The sequence below is a fragment of the Magallana gigas genome, chromosome 3, assembly GCF_963853765.1.
Source record: "Magallana gigas chromosome 3, xbMagGiga1.1, whole genome shotgun sequence".
In the NCBI taxonomy this organism is placed as follows: Eukaryota; Metazoa; Mollusca; class Bivalvia; order Ostreida; family Ostreidae; genus Magallana; species Magallana gigas.
This window is the reverse complement of record NC_088855.1, coordinates 55,034,428-55,057,232: the sequence shown is the minus strand read 5'-3', so window position 1 is coordinate 55,057,232 and position 22,805 is coordinate 55,034,428. Positions and strand designations below refer to the sequence as shown.

General features: G+C 37.9%; 1 protein-coding gene and 1 long non-coding RNA gene across 2 annotated transcripts; one reads left to right on the top strand and one right to left on the bottom strand.

Moving 5' to 3' along the window:
* Nucleotides 1–6,015: 6,015 nt before the first annotated feature.
* On the top strand, nucleotides 6,016–22,680 carry LOC105345643 (uncharacterized). The gene is made up of 7 exons (XM_011453857.4): nucleotides 6,016–6,169; nucleotides 13,669–13,772; nucleotides 14,072–14,181; nucleotides 14,488–14,646; nucleotides 15,359–15,461; nucleotides 16,017–17,147; nucleotides 17,474–22,680. The coding sequence occupies exons 2-7, from the start codon at nucleotides 13,688–13,690 to the stop codon at nucleotides 22,141–22,143; spliced, it is 6,258 nt and encodes a 2,085-aa protein (XP_011452159.3). The 5' UTR covers nucleotides 6,016–6,169; nucleotides 13,669–13,687; the 3' UTR covers nucleotides 22,144–22,680.
* On the bottom strand, nucleotides 7,668–11,724 carry LOC136274122 (uncharacterized). Its single transcript, XR_010712419.1, has 4 exons — nucleotides 11,058–11,724; nucleotides 9,866–9,980; nucleotides 8,826–8,904; nucleotides 7,668–8,677 (listed from the first exon to the last, which is right to left on the bottom strand). It is a non-coding gene; the product is annotated as an uncharacterized lncRNA (long non-coding RNA).
* Nucleotides 22,681–22,805: the final 125 nt, after the last annotated feature.

Sequence of the window (22,805 nt, the reverse complement as noted above, 5' to 3'; positions counted from 1 at the left end):
AGCATGCGCGATACTGGTATCTAGACAACTGTTTTGGTAGTGGTGGACTTGCTCACAGGACTACGTGTATACAACCATGTAGGATTCTCAATCAACGCACGATGACACTCTAGTCCTAAGGTAAATTCGTGGAACATAAATAAAGCATTGACTACAATCAACCACACTCCAGTATTTTATGAAGTTATCCAGCCTACGGTCCTCGTGGGGCCGATGCCTTCCCACAGATTCCGTAGAGTACTTAAATCTCATCTGAATGGGCAGGCTTGTGGCAACTGAGGGAGGGCGCACTGTCCATTGTGCTTATTTGGAAACCTGCATAAAGAAAAAAATAACGTTCGCCCCCTTTAACCCCTCCCATTTTTAGGAGAAAGTGTTAAAAATTTTAGTTCACGTACAGATCGAATTTTGAGATACGAAGCAGCAACTGACAATAACTGGGTCTTTACCTTGTCAGTCGCAGGATTTTAGAGTAGGTCTGGTCCCTATTTCAAAGACGATGATACGTGCCTGATCAATGGACCACTGATATGTCCGTCATGAGTTGACTCCAGGAATAAGATATTGCCCAGTGTCCAGCTGAGATAACAAAGAAAGTACCTTGTCCATGTACAGTACCGATCAGACCCAACCTAACACCAGAGTAAGCCCCAACTACAGTACCGATCAGACCCAACCTAACACCAGAGTAAACCCCAACTACAGTACCGATCAGACCCAACCTAACACCAGAGTAAACCCCAACTACAGTACCGATCAGACCCAACCTTACACCAGAGTAAACTCCAACTAAACCACGGGTTTATTTTTGGGGTTTACTTGGGGTTTACTCTGGGTCAGCTTTTTGAACATTTGGGTCCAATCGGGGATTACTTTGCTTTTACTCGGGGTTTACTTTGGGTTCACTCGGCAATTGCTTTTGGGGTCAACTGCACGCACTGAAGTGTGAAGCAGACCCAACTTTTATTTTACTGCCTGTAATTCCTGCCCTTTTGAAATTATTAATTCCGAATACACTTGTAGCGTCTGCTTTCATGGGTATGCTTCTGATTGGGATTTACATGTACTCTCTAAGCCCACGTTGGGTTTACTTTGGGTTTATTCGGGAATTGCTTTTGGGGTCAACTGTACGCACTGAAGTGTGAACTAGACCTTTCTTTTATCTTACCATCTTACTGCCTGTAATTCCTGCCCTTTGTATATTCCGAATACACTTGTAGCGACTGCGTTCATTGGTCTACTTCTGATTGGGATTTACTCTCTGTGCCAACGTTTCGTTTACTTTGGGTTTACTCTGGGTCCACTCTAGTAAACCCAGGGTTTAGTTGAGGTTTACTTTCTGTTAGGTTTGGTCTGATCAGTACTGTAGTTGGGGTTTACTTTCTGTTAGGTTTGGTCTGATCAGTACTGTAGTTGGGGTTTACTTTCTGTTAGGTTTGGTCTGATCAGTACCGTAATTGGGGTTTACTTTCTGTTAGGTTTGTCTGATCAGTACTGTAGTTGGGGGTTTACTTTCTGTTAGGTTTGGTCTGATCAGTACTGTAGTTGGGGGTTTACTTTCTGTTAGGTTTGGTCTGATCAGTACTGTAGTTGGGGTTTACTTTCTGTTAGGTTTGGTCTGATCAGTACTGTAGTTGGTGTTTACTTTCTGTTAGGTTTGGTCTGATCAGTACTGTAAGTGAGGTTTACTTTCTTTTGGTCTGATCAGTACCGTAGTTGGGGTTTACTTTCTGTTAGGTTTGGTCTGATCAGTACCGTAGTTGGGGTTTACTTTCTGTTAGGTTTGGTCTGATCAGTACCGTAATTGGGGTTTACTTTCTGTTAGGTTTGTCTGATCAGTACTGTAGTTGGGGGTTTACTTTCTGTTAGGTTTGGTCTGATCAGTACTGTAGTTGGGGGTTTACTTTCTGTTAGGTTTGTCTGATCAGTACTGTAGTTGGGGGTTTACTTTCTGTTAGGTTTGTCTGATCAGTACTGTAATTGGGGTTTACTTTCTGTTAGGTTTGTCTGATCAGTACTGTAGTTGGGGGTTTACTTTCTGTAAGGTTTGGTCTGATCAGTACTGTAGTTGGGGGTTTACTTTCTGTTAGGTTTGGTCTGATCAGTACTGTAGTTGGGGTTTACTTTCTGTTAGGTTTGTCTGATCAGTACCGTAATTGGGGTTTACTTTCTGTTAGGTTTGTCTGATCAGTACTGTAGTTGGGGGTTTACTTTCTGTTAGGTTTGGTCTGATCAGTACCGTAATTGGGGTTTACTTTCTGTTAGGTTTGTCTGATCAGTACTGTAGTTGGGGGTTTACTTTCTGTTAGGTTTGGTCTGATCAGTACTGTAGTTGGGGGTTTACTTTCTGTTAGGTTTGGTCTGATCAGTACTGTAGTTGGGGGTTTACTTTCTGTTAGGTTTGGTCTGATCAGTACTGTAGTTGGGGTTTACTTTCTGTTAGGTTTGTCTGATCAGTACCGTAATTGGGGTTTACTTTCTGTTAGGTTTGGTCTGATCAGTACTGTAGTTGGGGGTTTACTTTCTGTTAGGTTTGTCTGATCAGTACCGTAATTGGGGTTTACTTTCTGTTAGGTTTGTCTGATCAGTACTGTAGTTGGGGGTTTACTTTCTGTTAGGTTTGTCTGATCAGTACAGTATTTGGGGGTTTACTTTCTGTTAGGTTTGGTCTGATCAGTACTGTAGTTGGGGGTTTACTTTCTGTTAGGTTTGTCTGATCAGTACTGTAGTTGGGGGTTTACTTTCTGTTAGGTTTGTCTGATCAGTACTGTAGTTGGGGGTTTACTTTCTGTTAGGTTTGTCTGATCAGTACTGTAGTTGGGGGTTTACTTTCTGTTAGGTTTGGTCTGATTGGAACTCTTGTCGGAATTGAACAAGCGACGTTCTTTTTATTTTTGTCGTTAGCCACTATGTCCACTAAGCCACTGGCCCCAGTTTCTTCTCTCTACCCCCCCCCCCACCCCCCCCCCACCCCCCTGCCCGGGCAAATATGCTTGAAGTTTTTGTTCCTCAGTGAAGTAGACCGTCTAGAACACGCGCTAGGTTTGCATTATCACTCAGAACAGACAGTTCATACCTAATTTAGTGGTTAAAAAGAGACAAATATTCATCCAATCCCCCCTCCCTCACATAATTAAGGGTCCTCGACAGTCACACCCGGTGACTTATAAAACTGTTTGGGTGCATGTCTTTCTCTGTAACGCAGTGGGTTAAGTTTGACCCGCAGGTCCCTGTTTCTGAAGTACATAATGGACGTTAATGCAGAATAACATTTTTTTTTATTTTGATTTTTTTTTTCTTCCAAAAATGAACCTTTTATCTGTCATTTTCAAGTCAAAAGCATTCTAAAATTCTTTATTTCAAAAAATGGAAAAGATAATTTTAAGCTTGTATGTAAGACTTGTCCAAACGATGTGGAAGACCCTTAAAAATACATGTATGTCATTCAACAGACTGAATAACTCATACACACATACAATAACAAAACCATAACCATGGGTGTCCAATACAACTCACCAATGACTCGATTTTTAATATTTGGTCGTATAATTGCTGAAAAGTATGTAAATACAAGAAATAAGGAATCATTCTTTGAATGTTATGAGGTGATCAAATACAGTTGAGCGTGATCAAATATATCATAAAGCCCTTTGGATTATATTAAGTTTAATCACTCGATCCTGACCATTTTTGATCACCATACCCATAGAATGATTCTGTATTCTTTAAATAACCCTCGAAAGGACGTTAAAACATCGGTCGATGATATGTTTAAAACCTTTCTTACTTGTATACACAGATGTTATATATTTGATATTTTTATTTTTATGTTATATCACTGGTAATATTTGGTTTAAAACTGTTATTATAAGCCTCGTTTTATTTCATATTTTTTCACTCATCTCAAAGAAATTTCTAAAAATTCAAAATATTTACCTTTAAAGGGGCATGGTCACGATTTTGGTCAAAAATTATTTTTTCGATTTAAATGTTTACAATGCTTCAGTAAAGCTTGTTTAATAGGCAACTAAAATTTGAGTGTCATTTGATGAGTTATAAGCGAGTTACAGAGCTTACAATTTTTTGCAATGTAAAGATAGCGTTTGTTTACATTTTGAATGTTGAAGTGAAACTTCCAGTTTTAGACCTAAAATGAATGTATTAATCGTTAGAAACTGTTTATTAATGCTTTAAATGAATAATAAGATAGACAAACCAGCTTGAAAATTGTTTTTACTGGTATATTGAACCTATGTAAACAAAAACAGGGCACGAGCTTGTTTACATGACGAAGAATTGTAAGCACTGTATCTTGCTTAAAACTCAACGACTGGCGCCCAAATTTCATTTTTTCATTAGAAATGCATTCCGAAAGTATTGCAAATAATAAAAACAAAAAATAAAATTTGACCAAAATCGTGACCACGCCCCTTTAATCAATGCCCAGGGCTTTTGAAAAGCTAACGAGGGAGATTTTACAAACGGGCTCACATTTTAGTAGAAAACAGTGTATCTTGCCGAGTACCATACTAGAACACGGGACGTCGGTTTTATAGGACCATCAAAATGTGGAGGGCTTGAAGAGAGAACATGCAAGGGTTATTTTGTAGAGAGCACCTTAATTCCGTCGCAGACTCACGAAAATTTAAGATGTGATCAAATCATAATTTTGCTCAATGGAAATTGTTGCAATGTTACAACTATATTATTATTCCATAAATAAATGACCAGCCTTCATTTTATGTTTGAATAAATAGTTACATGCATGTCTATATAATGAACTTCGTTTCAAACAAATCTCAACGAAAATGAAATCAACTGAAGAAACAAATTATATTATTTCAAATAAATGCGTTCGAAAAATAACTTTTGAAGATATTTTAGGCAAGCAACTTTACTCCAAGTTAATAACAAAGTTAAACATTAAATTAATTATGTTTAACTTAATAAGTAGCCGTTAAGAATATAAGACTTAGAAATACCGTCAGGAACTTTAAAATAAAAAAAAAAAAAAAAAAAAAAAAAAAATATATTAATTTCAAGTGCACGTGAACGTTTAAAAAAAACATATAAAAGTTTAAAATTCGGCGTTGATTGTCAAATTATCTAATGATAACATTTCAAAACTATTATTTACAATCTGATTAATAAGTCCTCAGTTAATTCCATTATATTCAACTCGGACTATACTCTATAATTGAAAGGATGATTATTGTTGAATCAAGCAACTTACATGTAATGGGCATGTATATATTATAATGTATGTGATCAGTGAATCCGTTCAGTTCTCTAAATGTAACCAGAATTATAGTCTGTATGTTTGTACTGACACACAATTTGATGAAAAGTCAATGAAAAAAAAAATAGTAATCTTTCAGAAAGTGAAATATGTACACAAAACGTGTTTACAGAGACATGTACACATCTAATGAATTTACCTGTGTACATGTACATGGTGAGACTCTTTAAAATGAAATTCTTGATTTGTGTACACGATCTGATACCTACAGCCCCCTCCCCAGCCCTAAATGACAAGGGTCCTGTATGAAGTCTGCCTTCTATGCTATGACACACATACCATGCTTGGGCCCCCAGTACCTGTGTCATAATAAACGGTGTCAAGATGGAACCACTATAAAAGTTACATCGCGGTGTGTGTCGTTTGCAGATGTGTTTACATATACAAAAACAAAACTCCTTGTAAACTATGATAAATCTAATTACTAATCAAACAACCTGCTTGCTATTCCATCAATAAGAATAGTGTATACAGTTCTATTTAGATCATATTTAAGACTCGGAGGACAAAGGTATCACTTCAATGAATAATCTGGACGTGCCTATTGATCAAGAAAAGGGGTGATAGTCAGTGCGACAGTGTTAACTATGCGGATAAAATACTTAGTAACATCTATTTACGATTTAAATCTTTGAAAATTTGATCGACGTTGTTATTGTTGATACACTTCGTCTGTTTAGATCCCGTATTTATGATGAAAGTTGAACACATGATATTTTTTACATACGTACACCCCCTTTCGGAGCAGTCGATCATAAATCCATACCATAGATTGAGTGTCGACTATCTCCTCCATGTGGTGAATGAAAGCAGAGATTTGGACCCAGAAAATCATCATTTCAGGCCCATTTTAGCGGATTTCACCCACAGGTACAGTTACTTTGTTTAATATCGTTCCTAAAGTCACGTGAGAATTGCCTTGTTTCGGTAAAGTGTGAAGGTTTGAGAGGTTTTATTTACTTTCGATAATGACTCTTATACAGAGAAGTTGCATCTTGCCCGAAATGTCGTCTGTGTTTATATGAAATAAAGTAAGGTTTTATGGGCGATCTAAAGTGAAATAAGTGATCAGAATTGTTAACATGTGTACTTGTGCTTGTTTAAACGTTAATCTGTTGGACAACAAACAAAGACCGGGGTTTTAATCTGGATGAATCGCTCAGTATCTGTGTGGAATGAAGAGCAAGGAGCGAGTTAACGCTCCTAACAAGGAAAATAATGTATAAACATGGGCAGTAAACGCATCATTCAGTGGGTGCATTGTTGTTTTCTATCATGAAAGGAACCAAACAGCCAAGTTTGACTTATTAATGTTTTGGCGATCGAATAACTTGCATCGACTTTGAAAGCTAGGTCGCCTTGTAGGGTTGCAATATGGCCGCCGTGTTACATGAATGTAGGATAAACTACTCCACGCTACATTTCTTTGAGTTACATAGGTAGAAACAGGAAGATATGTAAACTGAAAGTCATCTTCAGTTAGAATATGCCAACAGGATGCTAAAATTCACTTTTGTCTCTTCCTAATTATGTTCTAGGTAATTTTTGCATTTGCTTAAATGGCAGTGTTATTCAGTGTTAAATACACACGGGGCTAGATGGGTTGGTTTATCAGAGGTAAAATAAAGTTCCGCAATCTTTCACACAGATAAAGGATTCTGTTGAACACAGGTATTCTCTCCTGCTCTACGATTTTGTCAACTTTGCTATTTTTTGGCTGACATCCTTTGTTTTCAGAATTTCTTGACAAAAATTAACACTTCAATTGGAGCACACAGTTTGGGATGCAAGCATTGAGAAGTCAATTTATACAGTGCTATTGATTTATAAGCATGTGTATACATAGAAGTGGTAAGGAGTATGGATTTTATTGTCTCCATATTTTATCCAAAGTGGTCAAAAAAGTAAATGTTTACACTTTCTTAAACTAGCTTTGGTCTCCCACTCCCAAGAACGTTGTTGGATTCAACAAAAATGTTTACATTGATTGTCAAAATTTTTTGTTGTTGTGATGAAGTTACTGCCATTGAATTTTTTTAATTTGCACTAAAAATTGCATCTTAACCCCCTCCACCCCCCCCCCCCCCACCCCTTTAAACAAAATGTCAAAAAAATCCACACCAAAATTTAAAAATAGAAATTGACTCATGAAGTTTAAATATTAACAGATATATAAAAAGTTTAAATCTACATCTAATGATAAGTTATATAAGTGTTCAGTATTATCTATGAAACAGCAATTTTTCCATGAAATGCGATGCTTTTCAAATTTTGGTTTTAGTTTTTATGAATGCTGATTTTTAATTTTTACATACCATCTTTAGATATGGCATAAGATAGCTGTACTGTGTAATAGAATCATGTTCAATCATGTAGCCAAAATTGAATCGCTAGAACCATTAGTAAGAATAACTTTTAGTGATTCAGAAGATTTGATATAATGTTACGCTATCAAATCCTATTAGATATTAAGTATGTTCATTTAGTACAAAATACATTAATTTTTGGCTACAGTAAAGGGGAATAACTTTTTTGCAGGATAAGGTGCGTCATAAGAAATGTTAAGAATAGAATTGAACATAAATAATTACATATACCAATCAATTTCTCTTTGATACTGTTTATTTTACAATATGCTTTGTTAGTTGTACATAATGATATAAAGGTATATAATAGATATATTATTATATCAAAAATAACTAGCATCTCGTTGCAATGAGCAGATCTCCAGATCAAACTTGATTCTTTACTTTTCATTTCATCGACCCCTGGTTATTAGGTTTGACCTGGTTCTTGTTAATATAAAGTTACTGTTATAAAAAATTTATTTACATTCCACATTATTTTGTATGCAAAGTTTGTTTAAGCTATGTAGCATTCAAAACATCATAACACAGTTTGGGAGGTCAAAGGATGAAAAGAATGAGGTTTATTTTGATGTCACAAACATTCATGGTTGTGGCTGATACAATGGCTGCTCCTCCATTGATCTAAACATGCCACTACTACAGAATAAAAGAGACATTTTGAGAAATTAATCACATTTTTAGACAAGAAGTTAAACAAAGTAATTATAAAGCATTAAATTATTTTTTTTTAAAGATGTACAGGAGTCTTTGATTTATATGCAAAGGTGTGTACACATTTTGTAATGTGCTTATGTATGTTACTCAGTTACCATGCCCCGTTGCAGTTATATGACTACATCTTTCAATGAATAATAGTTTAATGCTTTAGGTATGTACATATTACAACATTATATCAAAAATCTAGATGATGATGAGTTGATGGGGGTGGATCTCTGTAACAAATGGAAGCAGAGTGTTGAGTTTGCATGAGATTAGGATCTTCTCCTGGCACCAAAATGTGATCCAGCCCCTAGGATCAAGTGAATAATGTAGTCAAAATAAGTGATTTTTGTACCAGTTCATTTTTAGATACAACTGAAAAAATGACAATAACAAACTGTCATCCATCTCAAAAATCCATAAAATGAAATACAAATTCAAGGCAAAGCAACACGGACCTCTAAAACGATGGAGGTAGGATCAGGTGGCTAGGAGGAGTGAGCATCCTCTACTGACCGGTCACACCCACCATGTGCTCTTTTGTTGTAATAAAAAAAAAAAAACCGCAAAAGTTGTAGACAATTAGGCGATTAATTATGATCTAACAATTAGTATGAAAAACGTCAGTCAGCATGCAACCCAGTAGAAGATTGTATTTACTGACAAGGTCGTTTTATCGACCATAGAACTTACGAAAAGATGACTTCAAACAGGACCGTTGATAGTCCTGTTTTATCAACTTGTTTGTCAGTAGCTTGCCTCGCCTTAGAAACTGTTCATACGAAGAGCATGCCCTTACTGAGAGACAAAAACACCATATGCAGGTGATGAAGGTATATTGCTACATAAGTAAGGAAAGTTGACTATAAAAAATTGAAGTCATCACGTTTATCACAAAGTTTTGTTGTCAGGTTACCATCAATGTCCATTTCCAGTAAAATATTTAAATATGAAACAGATGACGCAGACTCTGTGGTATCTTTTATTTCAAGTTCACTGGTATATATTGAGTCAACGTTAGTAACTATGGAAACAACAATTGTTAATGGATAATACGTCGTTGATATACCTGAATGTTGAGTTGAAGGCCACAGCAAGTGAATGTTAAATTGAAGGCCACAGCGAGTGATTTATTTTTTTCACGTACAAGTTTTTGAATAAATTCTACTTCATAAGAAAACAAAAATAGGTCTGCTAACAATGGGGCACAATTGGTACCCATGGGAATTCAAACTCTAAAATGCAAACTTTTTGGTGTGTACTAAATTATCAGTTTTGGAGAGTGGTGATACAAAGTAAAGAAAAACCACAATGTGGTGATCAGCAAAATTAAATGACACTGTAAAATTATAGATATTAAAACAAAAATGATGGTACTTAAAAAATGCCAGGAGGTGATCTGAAGCATGAATCTCCATCATTATAGAATTGATGAAGATCTTTTTGTCCAATGTTCTTATTAGATCATTCATTGGCATCCTTGACAGGAAAAACTTACATTTTTCAAGGCATAGAGTTGTGGCAGAACTTTGTAGGGGAGAACATGGCCCAGTGGTAGTAGATTCCAATCCTGGGCGCTGATTGTGTCCTGGTCCTGGACAGGGTATTTTATCCTGAAATAGATAGGTCAAATGACCATGTAGTAGATTTCATAGCCAAGCACTAGTCATATTTCAGAACTCGGAAGGCCTTAAATAGGAACAAAGCATGCTCAGCAGAGCAGGTGCTTGCAAGCACTCACTAAAATCCCTATACCTGCAACACTAATTTTTGGGAGAGCTAAAGAGCATCCGCTCTGGTGAACACGCCTCTGATTTACTCCCTTCAGCAGCCATTGTGATGTTTTCAACTCGGGATGTTTGCAAAGGTAACTAACCTCTCTTACACCTGACATGGAGATGGGGACTCTTTTGTCCTCAGATGAAGTTTGATAAGGGCAATCCCATTTCTTTGGATTTTTTTGAGGGGGGGGGGAGGGGGTCATGAAAATAGGTATATTTTTTGGGGCTCAAGTTGTGATCACTGAGGTAAAAAAGCTATGAAGTTTGACTCTAGAAGACTGAGAAATGAAGTGGTTGTTGTGGTTGGTTTAGGTACCAGAGAGTTGCTTTAGTCCTTCAGCGGTGATCATATACCTGGGTGTTTTATTCTTGATGTCAGTGCCTGCCTCTCTGTATGTACTGAATGTGTTTCAAGCTCATTTGGAGACCAACAGTTGCCGTTAGTTAGGAATGAGTAACATACCAGTTATCCACAAGAATGGTGGTAAATGTATGATTGAAAATTGCAATTAAGGCATAAAAAGTTCTTTCATATTTTTAAACTGTCTACCATCACTTCTAGCCTTTTGACCTTTGATGTTACACAGTTGTAGAGTGTACATGAAATCAGAAATCTGCCCTTATCTGATGAAATGGTCTACAAAAGGAGAAATCGGTGTGACATTGAGCAACCTCCTGCCCTCAAGCAAAGTCTCAGATTTTGAGAGGGAGTCAACATGGACCATTGGTGTATTGACAGCAAAAAATGAACCACTAGCTTTATATTATATGCAAGAGGTGCATGAATACGCATGTTCTAGGCCGGTAGAAGAAGTCTGGATCAATAGAGAGTGTGTGTATATACCAGTCCTAGTCATTTAAACCTACAGTATCTGTACACAGGAGCCAAGTGATTGATAGATTAATTACCTGAGAAATTGTCGCCCCCTTATTAGGAGGACCCCGTATGGGTTTCTTCATGTATGCTCTTTCATTATCTGTAGTTTGTACACATCAAAATGTCCTAGAATTCTTAACAAAAAAGTTTGTCCGAAAGTCATTTCTTGAGTGACAGTTTTTCTGTCTATTTCCTGAGGATGAGTACAGATTGTGTATCATATGCTTGCTGTTATGCTTGAACAGATGCCTCAGCGTAATTTGAGTGTGTATATGAGGTCTTTGTTGTACAGATTATTCATGAATATTCATCAGTTGTGACTAATTTACAACACTTTAGTTTAAGAGATGTGCATAGATTTCAGAATTTGCATCCATGCATTTAATAATTTTCATAGTAGTTGAACCCTCCATGCACAGATAGGGAAGCCATTCTATACAGTTTCGTAAGGACCATTGATTATATTAGCTTGCAGATGATTTCTTTGTGAGATCAGTCTTGAATGCTGATAGTTTAGAGGGACAGACAGACAGGGTCGGTGAAGTAAGCTCAGGGTATCAGGTACTTGAGGAGAATTGTGATGTGAACAGACTTTGTTTTCTGTCACTGTAGTGTTATGTAAGAAAGTACCTTGGTAGTTCAATACCAGTTGTTTTTTGTGTAGATATGAAGACGTTAAGAAGGTTTTGAATAGATATATATTGCTTATATAGAAGAAGTTAATATTTACATGAAAGACAGACAAAAACAATGTGCTTTATGGGAGGGTCACTATAACTGCAAAGTTTGTAGAGAGACAGCCAAACAGATAGGCATACATGTACAATGGACTAGGTTTTTTGCTCCCAAAATGTTGACCTATTTTAAGGACAGTGTTTTGATATTTGTTTTATATTTTCTTTTACCCCAAATTTGTCATTTTTTTCCCATTTTCATACAGTTTTTTGTCAGGCATTTAGTACATGTAGTACCATAGATTTTGTCTTTGAGTTGAGGGGACTGCCTTTTGTCACATGAACATTAGAGCCCAGGACTCCATGGGAAGGGAAGCAGGCCAGATGACTCTTCCACTCATCATGAAGAGGCTCCAAACATCAGGAACTGCATGGAAATGTGAAATACCAGTAGCTCTCATATTTCTATAACTTCATTTCACCTAGTTGTTAAAACTGAGCTTGATCAACCATCGCCACTGAAGGGATTTAAATGTTTAAGTATGAACTCCCTCCATTCTTTGTCACTGATCTGTTTATCCTGGAATCATTTGACCCAGAAAGTTCAAAACTGTGTCAAACCACTGTACACATGTGTAAGTCCAATTGGACACTATGGTTCTATGGATGTACAGTATGTTTATTAATTATTTAACCACACACACATATGGATTCCAGGCATGACCTCACCGGTAATTGACCCCTGGTTATTCACAGAGCACACCTACGTCTCTGTACTGTGAGTGACAGTCAGAGGAGGCAGTAGCAGTAACAGTTCCCAGTCAGGAAATCGGATTTATTACGTACAAGGACAGTCTCGTATAATCTTTAATCTGGTATATATAAATTGATGTACGGCACATGTATGATGAAAAATTCAATCTCTTGCCATCTGTATCAAGTAAATGCACCACCAGTTACTTCAGTACTATCACCGTAGGGATTTCTCAATAATAAGCTTCCCTTGTGAAGCCAGTATTATATTTAGTACATCATGAGAACACAAGGTTACCATTTCAGTGAGGTCTTCATGAAGGCCTGGCAACTCTCTGCTAACTTCCTGGGTGGAACTGCTGAGACAGTTCATATTGAATATTGACATGAGTGTTACAGCCTGGCACGTATATTTATGAAAATTTTTAAAATGGACTGAAATATTATCTGGTCTCTTTACCTTGTTATTTTGAATGAGGTAATTTTTTATTTATGAAGTGTTTATATTTTATCTGTAGATCCTTCTTTATATGCCCTTTAATTTCTTCATTGTACATGTACATATTTTATCAATATACAGACTATTATTATATATTGTTTTGAGGAAGGATGATCCTACTGAAGACAAGAGAAAAGTTCGTCTTTAAATTTTTCAGGCAAGATTCAGACTTGGAACACAAGTTGAATTCCAGTTAACTTCCCTTGTTATAGAATCTACATGGAAGTATTATGTCCTGTTAGTGGAATTCTTGTTGAATGTTGCTGATTGAGTTGGGGAAATATCACTGTGAAGTATTCATGTCACATGAAGAGTGCTAATGCATTTTCCTGAACATCTAAGTAGGAATTTTAATAATTTTTTTTAGTTTCTTGAAATTGAACCTTAATGTTGAATTTTGAATGATTGTTTTACATTTACACTAGTTGGAATTAAGACTGACATTGATGATCACTGGAATCATGCTTAAAGTTCAGGGTGGGGTTGGAAGGTTTCATGTATGTGTGGCCGAGAGGGGTTGGGTGCATATTATTAGAGATCGGACTGTTATATTAATTTCCAGAGTAGCTGATTTTCTGTTGAGAGTTAATAAATAGTATGTCATAATTTTTAATACAATCGACCCACCCATTCTGATTTCCTGAAGTCATTGAGTTGACTTTGGGTGAGGAGTACCATGATTTGATCCACTACTAATGGCCTTTTTTCTGCTTGTAGGATGAGATGACCGATAGTCATGGTGTATGGAAACATTCCTGACCACATCAAGGCACCTGAGGGTATTGAACTCAAACCCTCAAAGGTTGACCGTCGAATAACTGGTGAGTATCTCGATCATACAGCACCATATACTGAACACATCATACTGGTTCATACTGACCAATACACACTGGGTATTTGTGTGGATATAATTGTTTATATACTCACTGCAGCAGCACCTTATATCTGTCCGTACAATGTCTATATACCTGTACATACATTACAAACATCATTAGGGTTTATTTAAAGAATGAAATACTTTTCTTCGTTGATTCATGCTGGTATTAGAGTAGTGACATTGCAGAAAAAATACATGACCTGCATTTTTACATATATAAGCATACATCTTGTCTCTCTCTAGGTGCCTGGTGCACAGCAGATGTTAAGCAAGGGTCGTTGTTTGGTCCATTCAAAGGAGAAATCGTCAAAGAAAATGAAAGAAAGAAGATTGATTTTAGATATGCTTGGGAGGTCAGTAGTTCATAATTTAGTTGCATCATATTTTTGATATAAATATTTTGATAAAAAGTTTTTAAAAGTTTTTAAAGAAATCTTTAAAAAACATCAGGAAGTGGTTTATTTTTTCAGTAGATACTGGTAATACACATGTATAATTAAAAACATACTAATTAACATATACACATTGGCACTTAAGGGATTATATAACAATATGAAGATTTTGTCTTACAGATCTTCACTAAATTAAATGTGCATAATGATTCTGAAAAAAGATTGAATGTGTTAGTTTTGTTCTTACAACATCTACTGTTACAACAGGTGTATGACTTGGAGACGAGTGAACTCATCCACATTATAAACGCCACAGACCCGATCAATGGAGACTGGACACGCTATGTCAACTGTGCCCGTTACCTGGAGGAACAGAACCTGGTGTCTGTCCAGGAGGGCACCCAGGTCTTCTACAAGGCTATCAGGGTAAGTGTCCAGTGTAATGTATGGATATCTGGTCAGTTCTATACTCAGACCTATCATCAGGGTGAGTTGTTGTCCATTGTAATGTAAGGATATCTGGTCAGTTCTATACTCAGACCTATCATCAGGGTGAGTTCTTGTCCAGTGTAATGTAAGGATATCTAGTCAGTTTTATACTCGGGCCTATCATCAGGGTGAGATCTTGTCCAGTGTAATGTAAGGATATCTAGTCAGTTCTATACTCGGGCCTATCATCAGGGTGAGTTCTTGTCCAGTGTAATGTAAGGATATCTAGTCAGTTCTATACTCAGACCTTTCATCAGGGTGAGATCTTGTCTAGTGTAATGTTAGGATATCTGGTCAGTTCTATACTCAGTCATATCATAATAGTGAGTTGTTGTATTGTGTAATGTAAGGATATCTGGTCAGTTCTAAACTCAGACCTATCATAAGGGTGAGAAAATTTGCTGGGACCAATTAGTATGGTTCATAATTCATTATTATTTAATAATGTCAAGTATTTTTCAAGCCTTCTTTCCAAGGTTCAATTCAATGTCATCATAGTTTCATTTCTGTAAAATTATTTTGCACCAAGTAAAATAAAAGTAAAAGAATTTGTTATCAAATTATTGAACATAGAAGTTTTCATTTCTATTTTGAGTTCTCTTAGAAAATACCACTAGCTGTATTAGGAAGTGTTTTGTCTATTTCACAGGATATACCATCAGGGGAAGAATTGCTGACCTGGTTTGAGAGAAGTAAAATCAAACGGAATGGTAGTGGAGACAAAAATGAGGAGAAGCCCATCAAAGGAAAAGGTGAGAGGGAAATTATTAGATTTAAGGTTCTCTGATCCCCAGCCTCAAAGTATTTTTTTCATAATAAAAATCTTATTTGTCCTTCAAACTTTTTTAATAAAATAAACAACAATTTTAAGTTGGTATCCCTGCATTTTACAAAGTTATTGCGAATTCGCCCAAGACTGATATAATAGAACAAATATACAAATTAAGATTAAAATAAAAAAGTTTTACCGGTGTATCGATGGCTCGAACCCCTTTACCTACGTGTATGTGTAGAAGATTTTCATGGTTCCACTAAACCAAGCATTTCATTGAATAACTGATCGTAATACTAACTTTAGAAGACTTATTACATCTGTTTATAAAAAAGGCAGATATATGGTATGAATAAAAAAGTTACAGATAATTTAGAGTCATGGAACATGGCTGTCTAATACCCAGTAATATTCAGTATCCATGATAACCAATATCCACACAGCATTTCTTTTGCATGTTGAAACTTTTTAAAAAAAATTGTTATCAATATAAACCTGCTGTAACAAGAAAATAATTCTATAATATCTATTCAAGGTACGCCTAGTCCTAAAAAGAAAAAGACAAAAAGATCTCGCTCAGACTCGAGCCTCGGATTGGGAGAAAATGTTACTATTGGCGAGAAGCGACAGCGCAAGAAAAAGAAGATGTTTGGAGAGGTGGAAGAAGTGTCGCTAGCAGAACTCATTCCAAAGAAGCGAACAAAGCGAAGTGTGGATTCTAAGGAGTCTTCGACAGATGATCCGTCGACTGAAGCCATCACTACACAGATCTTCAATAGCCTGGATGTGGACACCATCAAGGTCTACAGTAACAGCACGTCTCAGACCGGCTCTCTGTTCCTGGAGGACAAGAGGAAGATGAAGGAGATTGAGGAAGACTGGAGGTACCCCCCTAGGTGGCGGGAGTATCAGTTTGGATTCCTGAATCGCATCACAACCAGTGTAAACAATCGACGCATGTACAAGTGTAATATATGCGGGGGATTGTATCGGCACAAGTTCAGTCTTAAAAGGCACTACTTACGCAATCACATAAACTGTCAGTATCTCAGTAAAGCTGCTGTCACAAACTGTATGATCTCGGTGTCCACGCAGTATCTTTCAATGGTGGAAGAAAATGGAGAGGAAATGGTGAACAGGATACAGAGTCTGATTTTTAACAGTACAAATGATAGTGACACAAATCCAAACTATAAATCTGATGATGCAAACAACGATACAAACGAAGACGAAGGGCTCAACGACACAGCCAGCAATGCTGAGGAAACTCTGGAAGAGTCTGCATCTGACATTAATCCCGATGAAAAGTATTCTGAAACGGGCCTGTTCCCAGGCTTATACCGCTGTAATGCATGCAACAGGTTGTATGACAAGGCGCCCGAGCTCGCGGACCACTTAAAAGAACACTCTGAAGTTCCTGATTCCAAAACCTTCGCCTGTGGTCTTTGTAACATGACATTCAAGTTCAAAATGAACCTTGTGCGGCATCAACTCGTCCACGAAGGGAAAACCTCTGGCAGTGGTTCTCTGGGAACCAGTAAAGAGAAAGTAAAGATAGAACCAGTCAATGACAGTGGGGATCCTAACCGGCCTTTCATGTGCTCCCAGTGTCCAATGAAGTTCAAGTATGCCACCAATTTGGACAAGCATGAAATTGTGCATTCAGGTTTGTATACTAAATGTTATGAAGTTAAGAATATTATCTGCAAATTGAATATGTAATGAAATTTGAAACAATTATTGACTGTTGAGTAAGGAGACATCACAAAAGGATCAAGCTCCACCTGAGACATGGAACTTTGTCAAGTCTCTTTACTGAACAATTCAACAATTTTCTATCATAAAATATTTTTGAAGTATTAAGTTTGTAATGTTGCTGAATTATAATTTAGTATAAATAACAACGCTGATATTGAATAATTATTGAGAAATTGCTTACCATACCTGTTTAAAAACCAATTTTATCTCTAATGTTTTCATGTTTATTTGCAGATGATCGTCCATGCAAGTGCACAGTTTGTGACAAATCATTTCCTTCCATGACCAACCTGAAGAAGCACATGAACATCCACACTGGCTGTAAGGTGCCCTGTAGGTACTGCGAGGCGGTCTTCTCCCATGTAGGGGCCCTCAGGAAGCACATCCGACTCCTCCATCCCACCATTCATCGGGAGCGACTACTTAAACTGTTGGAGAGGCAGGGAAAGTTAGGCACCAAGGCTCACAAATATTTGGATAATAGTTACGAAAATGAGAACAGTAAGTCATCCGAGCATGGAAGCACCTACACCAGTTCCAATGAGGGTGAAAAAGAGATCAAACCCAAAAAGGAAAAGAGGACAAAGACAAGGATTGAGGATGGAATTGATTCCAGATTCAAATTTTCTTGCACAATTTGTAAAAAGAGATTCACAGAGTATGTGAACATGTGTCGACATCGCCGCATGGCACATGAAACTCCAGACGATGAAAACAACAGCAATGCCAACTCAGAAGGAAGCTCTGAGTCAGCTAACATTGTGGTGGAGAATCCAGAAGCAATCGCAGCCTTCTTTGCTAATGTGGCCTACAACATCGCAGAGAACTTGACCTGTTACTTAGACGGGGGTCAGGAAGCAATAGAGGCCTACAGTAAGAGAGAAGATGAAGAAGTGGATGTTGAAAATACAGATGAAGACAAAAAAGTGGAAGAACCTCATAACATTGCCTTGCACCAGTACAACTTTCCTCACAGCTACAACCCTCGTCTGCTCCAGGAGAACTTTGAGTATTGTCCTTTGGATCCTTCAGAACTGATGAAGAAGTATGAGAAAGAGGTGCCAAGTTATTTTGATGTGAACATTGATGAGAATTCTCTGGATGATCGTGGACCTGCACTCTGTACACGCAGAAGGAACTCAAAGGACAACAAGGATGACAGCAGGGACAGTATCTGGGGAAACAGGTTTGATGGCAGTTTTACAAACTCACCTGCCAAATCTGAAAGGAGCCAATCGCCAATGTTGAAGATTGCATCTGTTTACTCTGGGAAGGAAGCAGCAATGTTGATCCCAGGGACACCAAAGAAGGGTGCACCTACTGAGGAGGGGGGCAAGGACTCCAAGGTCATTACTATTGACCCATTGGTGACACAAAATTCCAGCACAGAAAAAGAGAATGAATCTGAAAAAGGATCTGATAAGGATGAAGAACAGAAAAGTGTTGTAGTTACACAGGGGGAAAGGAACACTGAAAATAAAGTAGAGAAAAATGGAGCAGATAACAAACAGACCTCTGAACTCTCGCAGGAACAAACTGATGAGGAAACATCAACGACAAAGAATGCTGAAAATAAATCAGAAGAAAGTGAAGAGGAAAGTAAAACAACAGAGTCCTCAGAAAGCAAGGTTACACCAGAAAAAATGGAGAGTCAGGACCTGGGAAATGGTAATAGCAGTCCAGGAGACATCAATGGAAACAGGAAGCAAGTTATGGTCGATTCCCAGGAATCTGATAAGCAGGGTCAGTCTGAAAACCCTGAACCAGATCCCAAGGAGAGGGAGGAGAGTGAACACACTCCCAGGAAACATATCTTTAAGATCATGGAGTACAGTAAACTGAAAAAAGGAGGTCTAACAGTGATACGCCACGGTGAACTAGAAGAAGGGAGGAACAAGAGTGCAGAAGTGAAAAAAGATAAGACTGTTGAATCCAAAACCTCTGTCAGCAGTGATTCATCAAACACAGTGCCATGTGACAAGGCTGCCTTGAATTCTGAGAACAAGTTGCAGATAAATGATATGTCCAGCGATGACAGTAACTCGGGGATTCTGCTGGTAGACTTGTTCACAGACTCGGACTCTGAACAGGCAAATAAGGATCACGAGCTGATGCTGCAGGGTCTTGATTTGGCCAGAGGAGCAAAGGACAAAATGGAGAAGAAAGCCAGGTCCTCCAGTGTAGGGAACTCTCCTCAGAGGAGCCCATTGTATAACTATGAGACCATCATGTTTGGAAAGCTGGGAGATACAGCGTATGTCTGCTCAGTGTGTAAGCGACATTATCCAGACTTTGACAGGTTGATTCGTCATCAGTGGAAGAAGCATCCTTCCATTTACTGTGATTTCATGGAGGTTGAACAAGGCCATGAGATCGAGAGTCTGTATTACTCCAAGCCCTGTCATAGAGGGCTCCTGGGGTCGTCAGGGAAGGCCCTGGAGAGAGCCATCAACAAACCATCCTACACATGTACCCGGTGTAGAGGCTCGTTCAAGAGTGTAGACCGGCTCAGAGTCCACATCATTAACTGTGCCACTCCTCAACCCTCTCCCAAAAAGAAGAAATCTTACTACAAACGCAAAACGCCAATAAAGACAGAGAATGGGGAGATAGAAAGTCCATCCAAACTGGCCAGTCAAGTTAATTTGAAAGAGCTCAACTCTAGAATGAAAGAGTTTTCTTCCAAACCAGACAAAAAAGCAGACAGTGTAGTACGAGAGAATTCATTAATGGAGCAAGAGGAGAAGTTTTCAGCTGGAGGCAAAGTTAATGAAAGACCAAAAACACCTACACAAAAAGTGGTTAATGAGAAGAGAGTGTCGACAGAGAACACCCCTGAAAAGACAGAAGCAAAAGCAGAAGAGAAAGATGACACAAAACAAAGTGAGCAGAAAACAACTAAATCTCCATCCAGTAAAGCAGGTAGCAAAAGAATCATGGTTGAAAAGAAAATACCAAGCCCTGTCAAAGAAAATAGATTGTCTGGAGGGAAAAGTAAAGAAACAGCAGGCAAAAAACCAGTTCAAAGAAAGTCACCAGTAAAACTCAAAAGTGAGCAAAGTAAGGCAGGAAAAATGGCCGACAGTGCTCAGCAGAAAAGAATGAGGAGAGGTCGCGACATTGTGATCTACAATCCCAGAAATCACATCAGGCGAAGAGAGTTGTCAGAGGTGCTTGACAAGCAGCAGTGCAAAGGTTGCGGGGTCAAATTCAAGACCATCTCATTGTTGGAGAGACATGTGAAAAAATGTGATGAAAAGGACAAGTTCAAGGACATCAAAATGATTAAATCCAATGTAAATGAGGAATTTCATCAGAAACAGAGACATGTGTGTTTTTATTGTAATAAGGGCTTCATCTATCCCAAGTCTTTAATGAATCATTTCAAGGCTTTCTGTGTAGTGAAGAAAGAACGTGAGTCAAATGGTGGGTTGTCAGAAGAAGATAAATCTACTGAGGCCACAATGATGAAGCGACTCATCCAGCAAGAAGAAGATCGCAAAGTTACAAATGAAGAGTTCGATGACACAGACAGAAAAAAGGGAGGCTGGCCGCGTGGAAAGAAGAGAAAACACAGACGAAAGAATCACTCCTGGACAATAATCAAACAGCGGAAGTCTTCAAGCAATGGACAAGATATGTTGTCATCTGTGGGTGATTTTATTGAAGAGCAAGAGAAGGGAAACTCTGAGAATGAAGAAGATCAACAGCCAGTTTCTGAACAACCTTCAAACTCTGATGGAAATACAAAACAATCCATGACAGAGAAACCACAAAATATGCCTAGAACACCTCAAAAGCCAGGAATTAAGAAAGAATCTGTTACACCTCAAGCAGGTGACCTTGTTGAAGAATTAAACTCAGAACCTAAAGGAAAAAAGGGGAGAGTTCAGACTGGAAGAACTGATATCACAATGTCTGGTGCAGCTCCTAGGGGCAAGAGGAAAACTGAAGTGCTGACCAAACCTGAGGTCGGCACAGAGGACAAAACAAGTGTAACATCCTCCCCTGGAGAGGTGAAGAATGACGAGACACCGCTGCCAAGGAAACGAGGCCGGAAAAAAAATGTAAAGAATGGAAGTGAAGATTCACCAAAGAGCATGGAGGAAGAAGTGAACGCAAAGAAATCTAAAGTGGACGACGTATCAACAGCATCCAGTGTGGCACTAACTAGAGAGGCAAAAACAAAGAAGGCCAGAGGTGATAACTCAGCCAAGGACAATGCTCAAGTCACAGAGGGGAAGGCAAAAAAAGCCAAAGATGATACACCCCAAGATGAGGAAGGTTCATCGAAGGAAACATTGCAGAATCAATCTGGTAAAACAAAGAAAGGCAAGCTGTTGTTTACTAACCCTGACATGAAGTTTGTGACAATGAAGAACATAGTGAAGAAAAGTGGTAGTGGGGGTTCCCCGGTAAAGACTGCAGACAGGGAAGCAGATGAGGAGAGCGAGAAAGCCACGCCCAGTAAACTTACATTCCATATTTATGACTCTAATAGCTTCAAGAAAAGAAAAACTGTGGCTGCGGCTGGTCCCGGAGTGGAGAAAAAGTTTCACATAATGCAGCCAGGGGATTTCGCAGGGAAAAATAGTAATGAGGGAGAAAACAATAGCAAGGTAGGGGAGAAGGGGAGGAAAAGTGGGGATGGGAAAAAAGTAGCCCAGGGAGGGAGGGTGTCTGAAATGAAGGGGAGACAGGAAAAGGGTCAGGTTGCTAATAATGGGGGTCAGGTAGAATTAGAACCACAGGGGGATGTGGGTGAGGGCCTAGCAAAGAAATCCACTGGGTCCAATAAGATTAAAGGCGTTGTGAACAAAAAGCCTGATACGCTGCAATTCCATCAAGTGGACATGGCAGCTATGAAGAATAAGAAAGGAAGCCAAAGGCTGAAGAAGAAGTAAAACAACCCTGTGATGTGAGAAGCTGCAATATCCTTAATCTGACTGCTAGTAAAATGTGTTAACTCATGTTGAATCAGTTTAGGCGATTTTTTCTTGTATTTCCTCTATTTGATATGATTATACTTGTGTTCATTAACATTTTGGTGCTTTGTTTTAATTAATGTGTGATGTGTCTCTTAGAGAATCTGCATTGATATCATTACCATATCAAAAATGTTAACAGAAGGGGTACTGAATGTTTTAATGAATTGAAAATGAATAGCAAGCCTGCAAGAGTAGTCTTTCTTGTACTTTGGTAGGATTTTTTTTATTCCAATGTACCGTACCTATTTTTAAGGATGTTTTTGTTTCATAAAAAGAATGTTTACTAGCATTGAATGTTTATGAGGATAAATTTTATTACATTTCAATCAAACATTTTGCCTCATGGTATTAATTTGTTGTGGTGTAATTCTATAAAAATGTGTATATCTGTTGAGAGATGATTTTATTTTACTTGAAGAGTATGAAAATATTAAATGTGTAACATACAGTAAAGCAGATATAGTCTTGTCTTTTACTTAATATGTTAGAGTATGACTATGAAGGTAATCTGAGGGCTTGAAATGAAATGTTTACCTGTTACAATCATCATTTGAGACCTCCTCCTCATTTGACAAACA

Excerpts from the sequence above, each read along its gene's own strand:
- LOC105345643 (XM_011453857.4), top strand. The coding sequence starts at position 13,688 with ATGGTGTATGGAAACATTCCTGACCACATCAAGGCACCTGAGGGTATT. Across the intron at positions 14,182-14,487 it reads ATTTTAGATATGCTTGGGAG|GTGTATGACTTGGAGACGAG; the intron begins GTCAGTAGTTCA and ends CTGTTACAACAG. Across the intron at positions 15,462-16,016 it reads GAAGCCCATCAAAGGAAAAG|GTACGCCTAGTCCTAAAAAG; the intron begins GTGAGAGGGAAA and ends TATCTATTCAAG.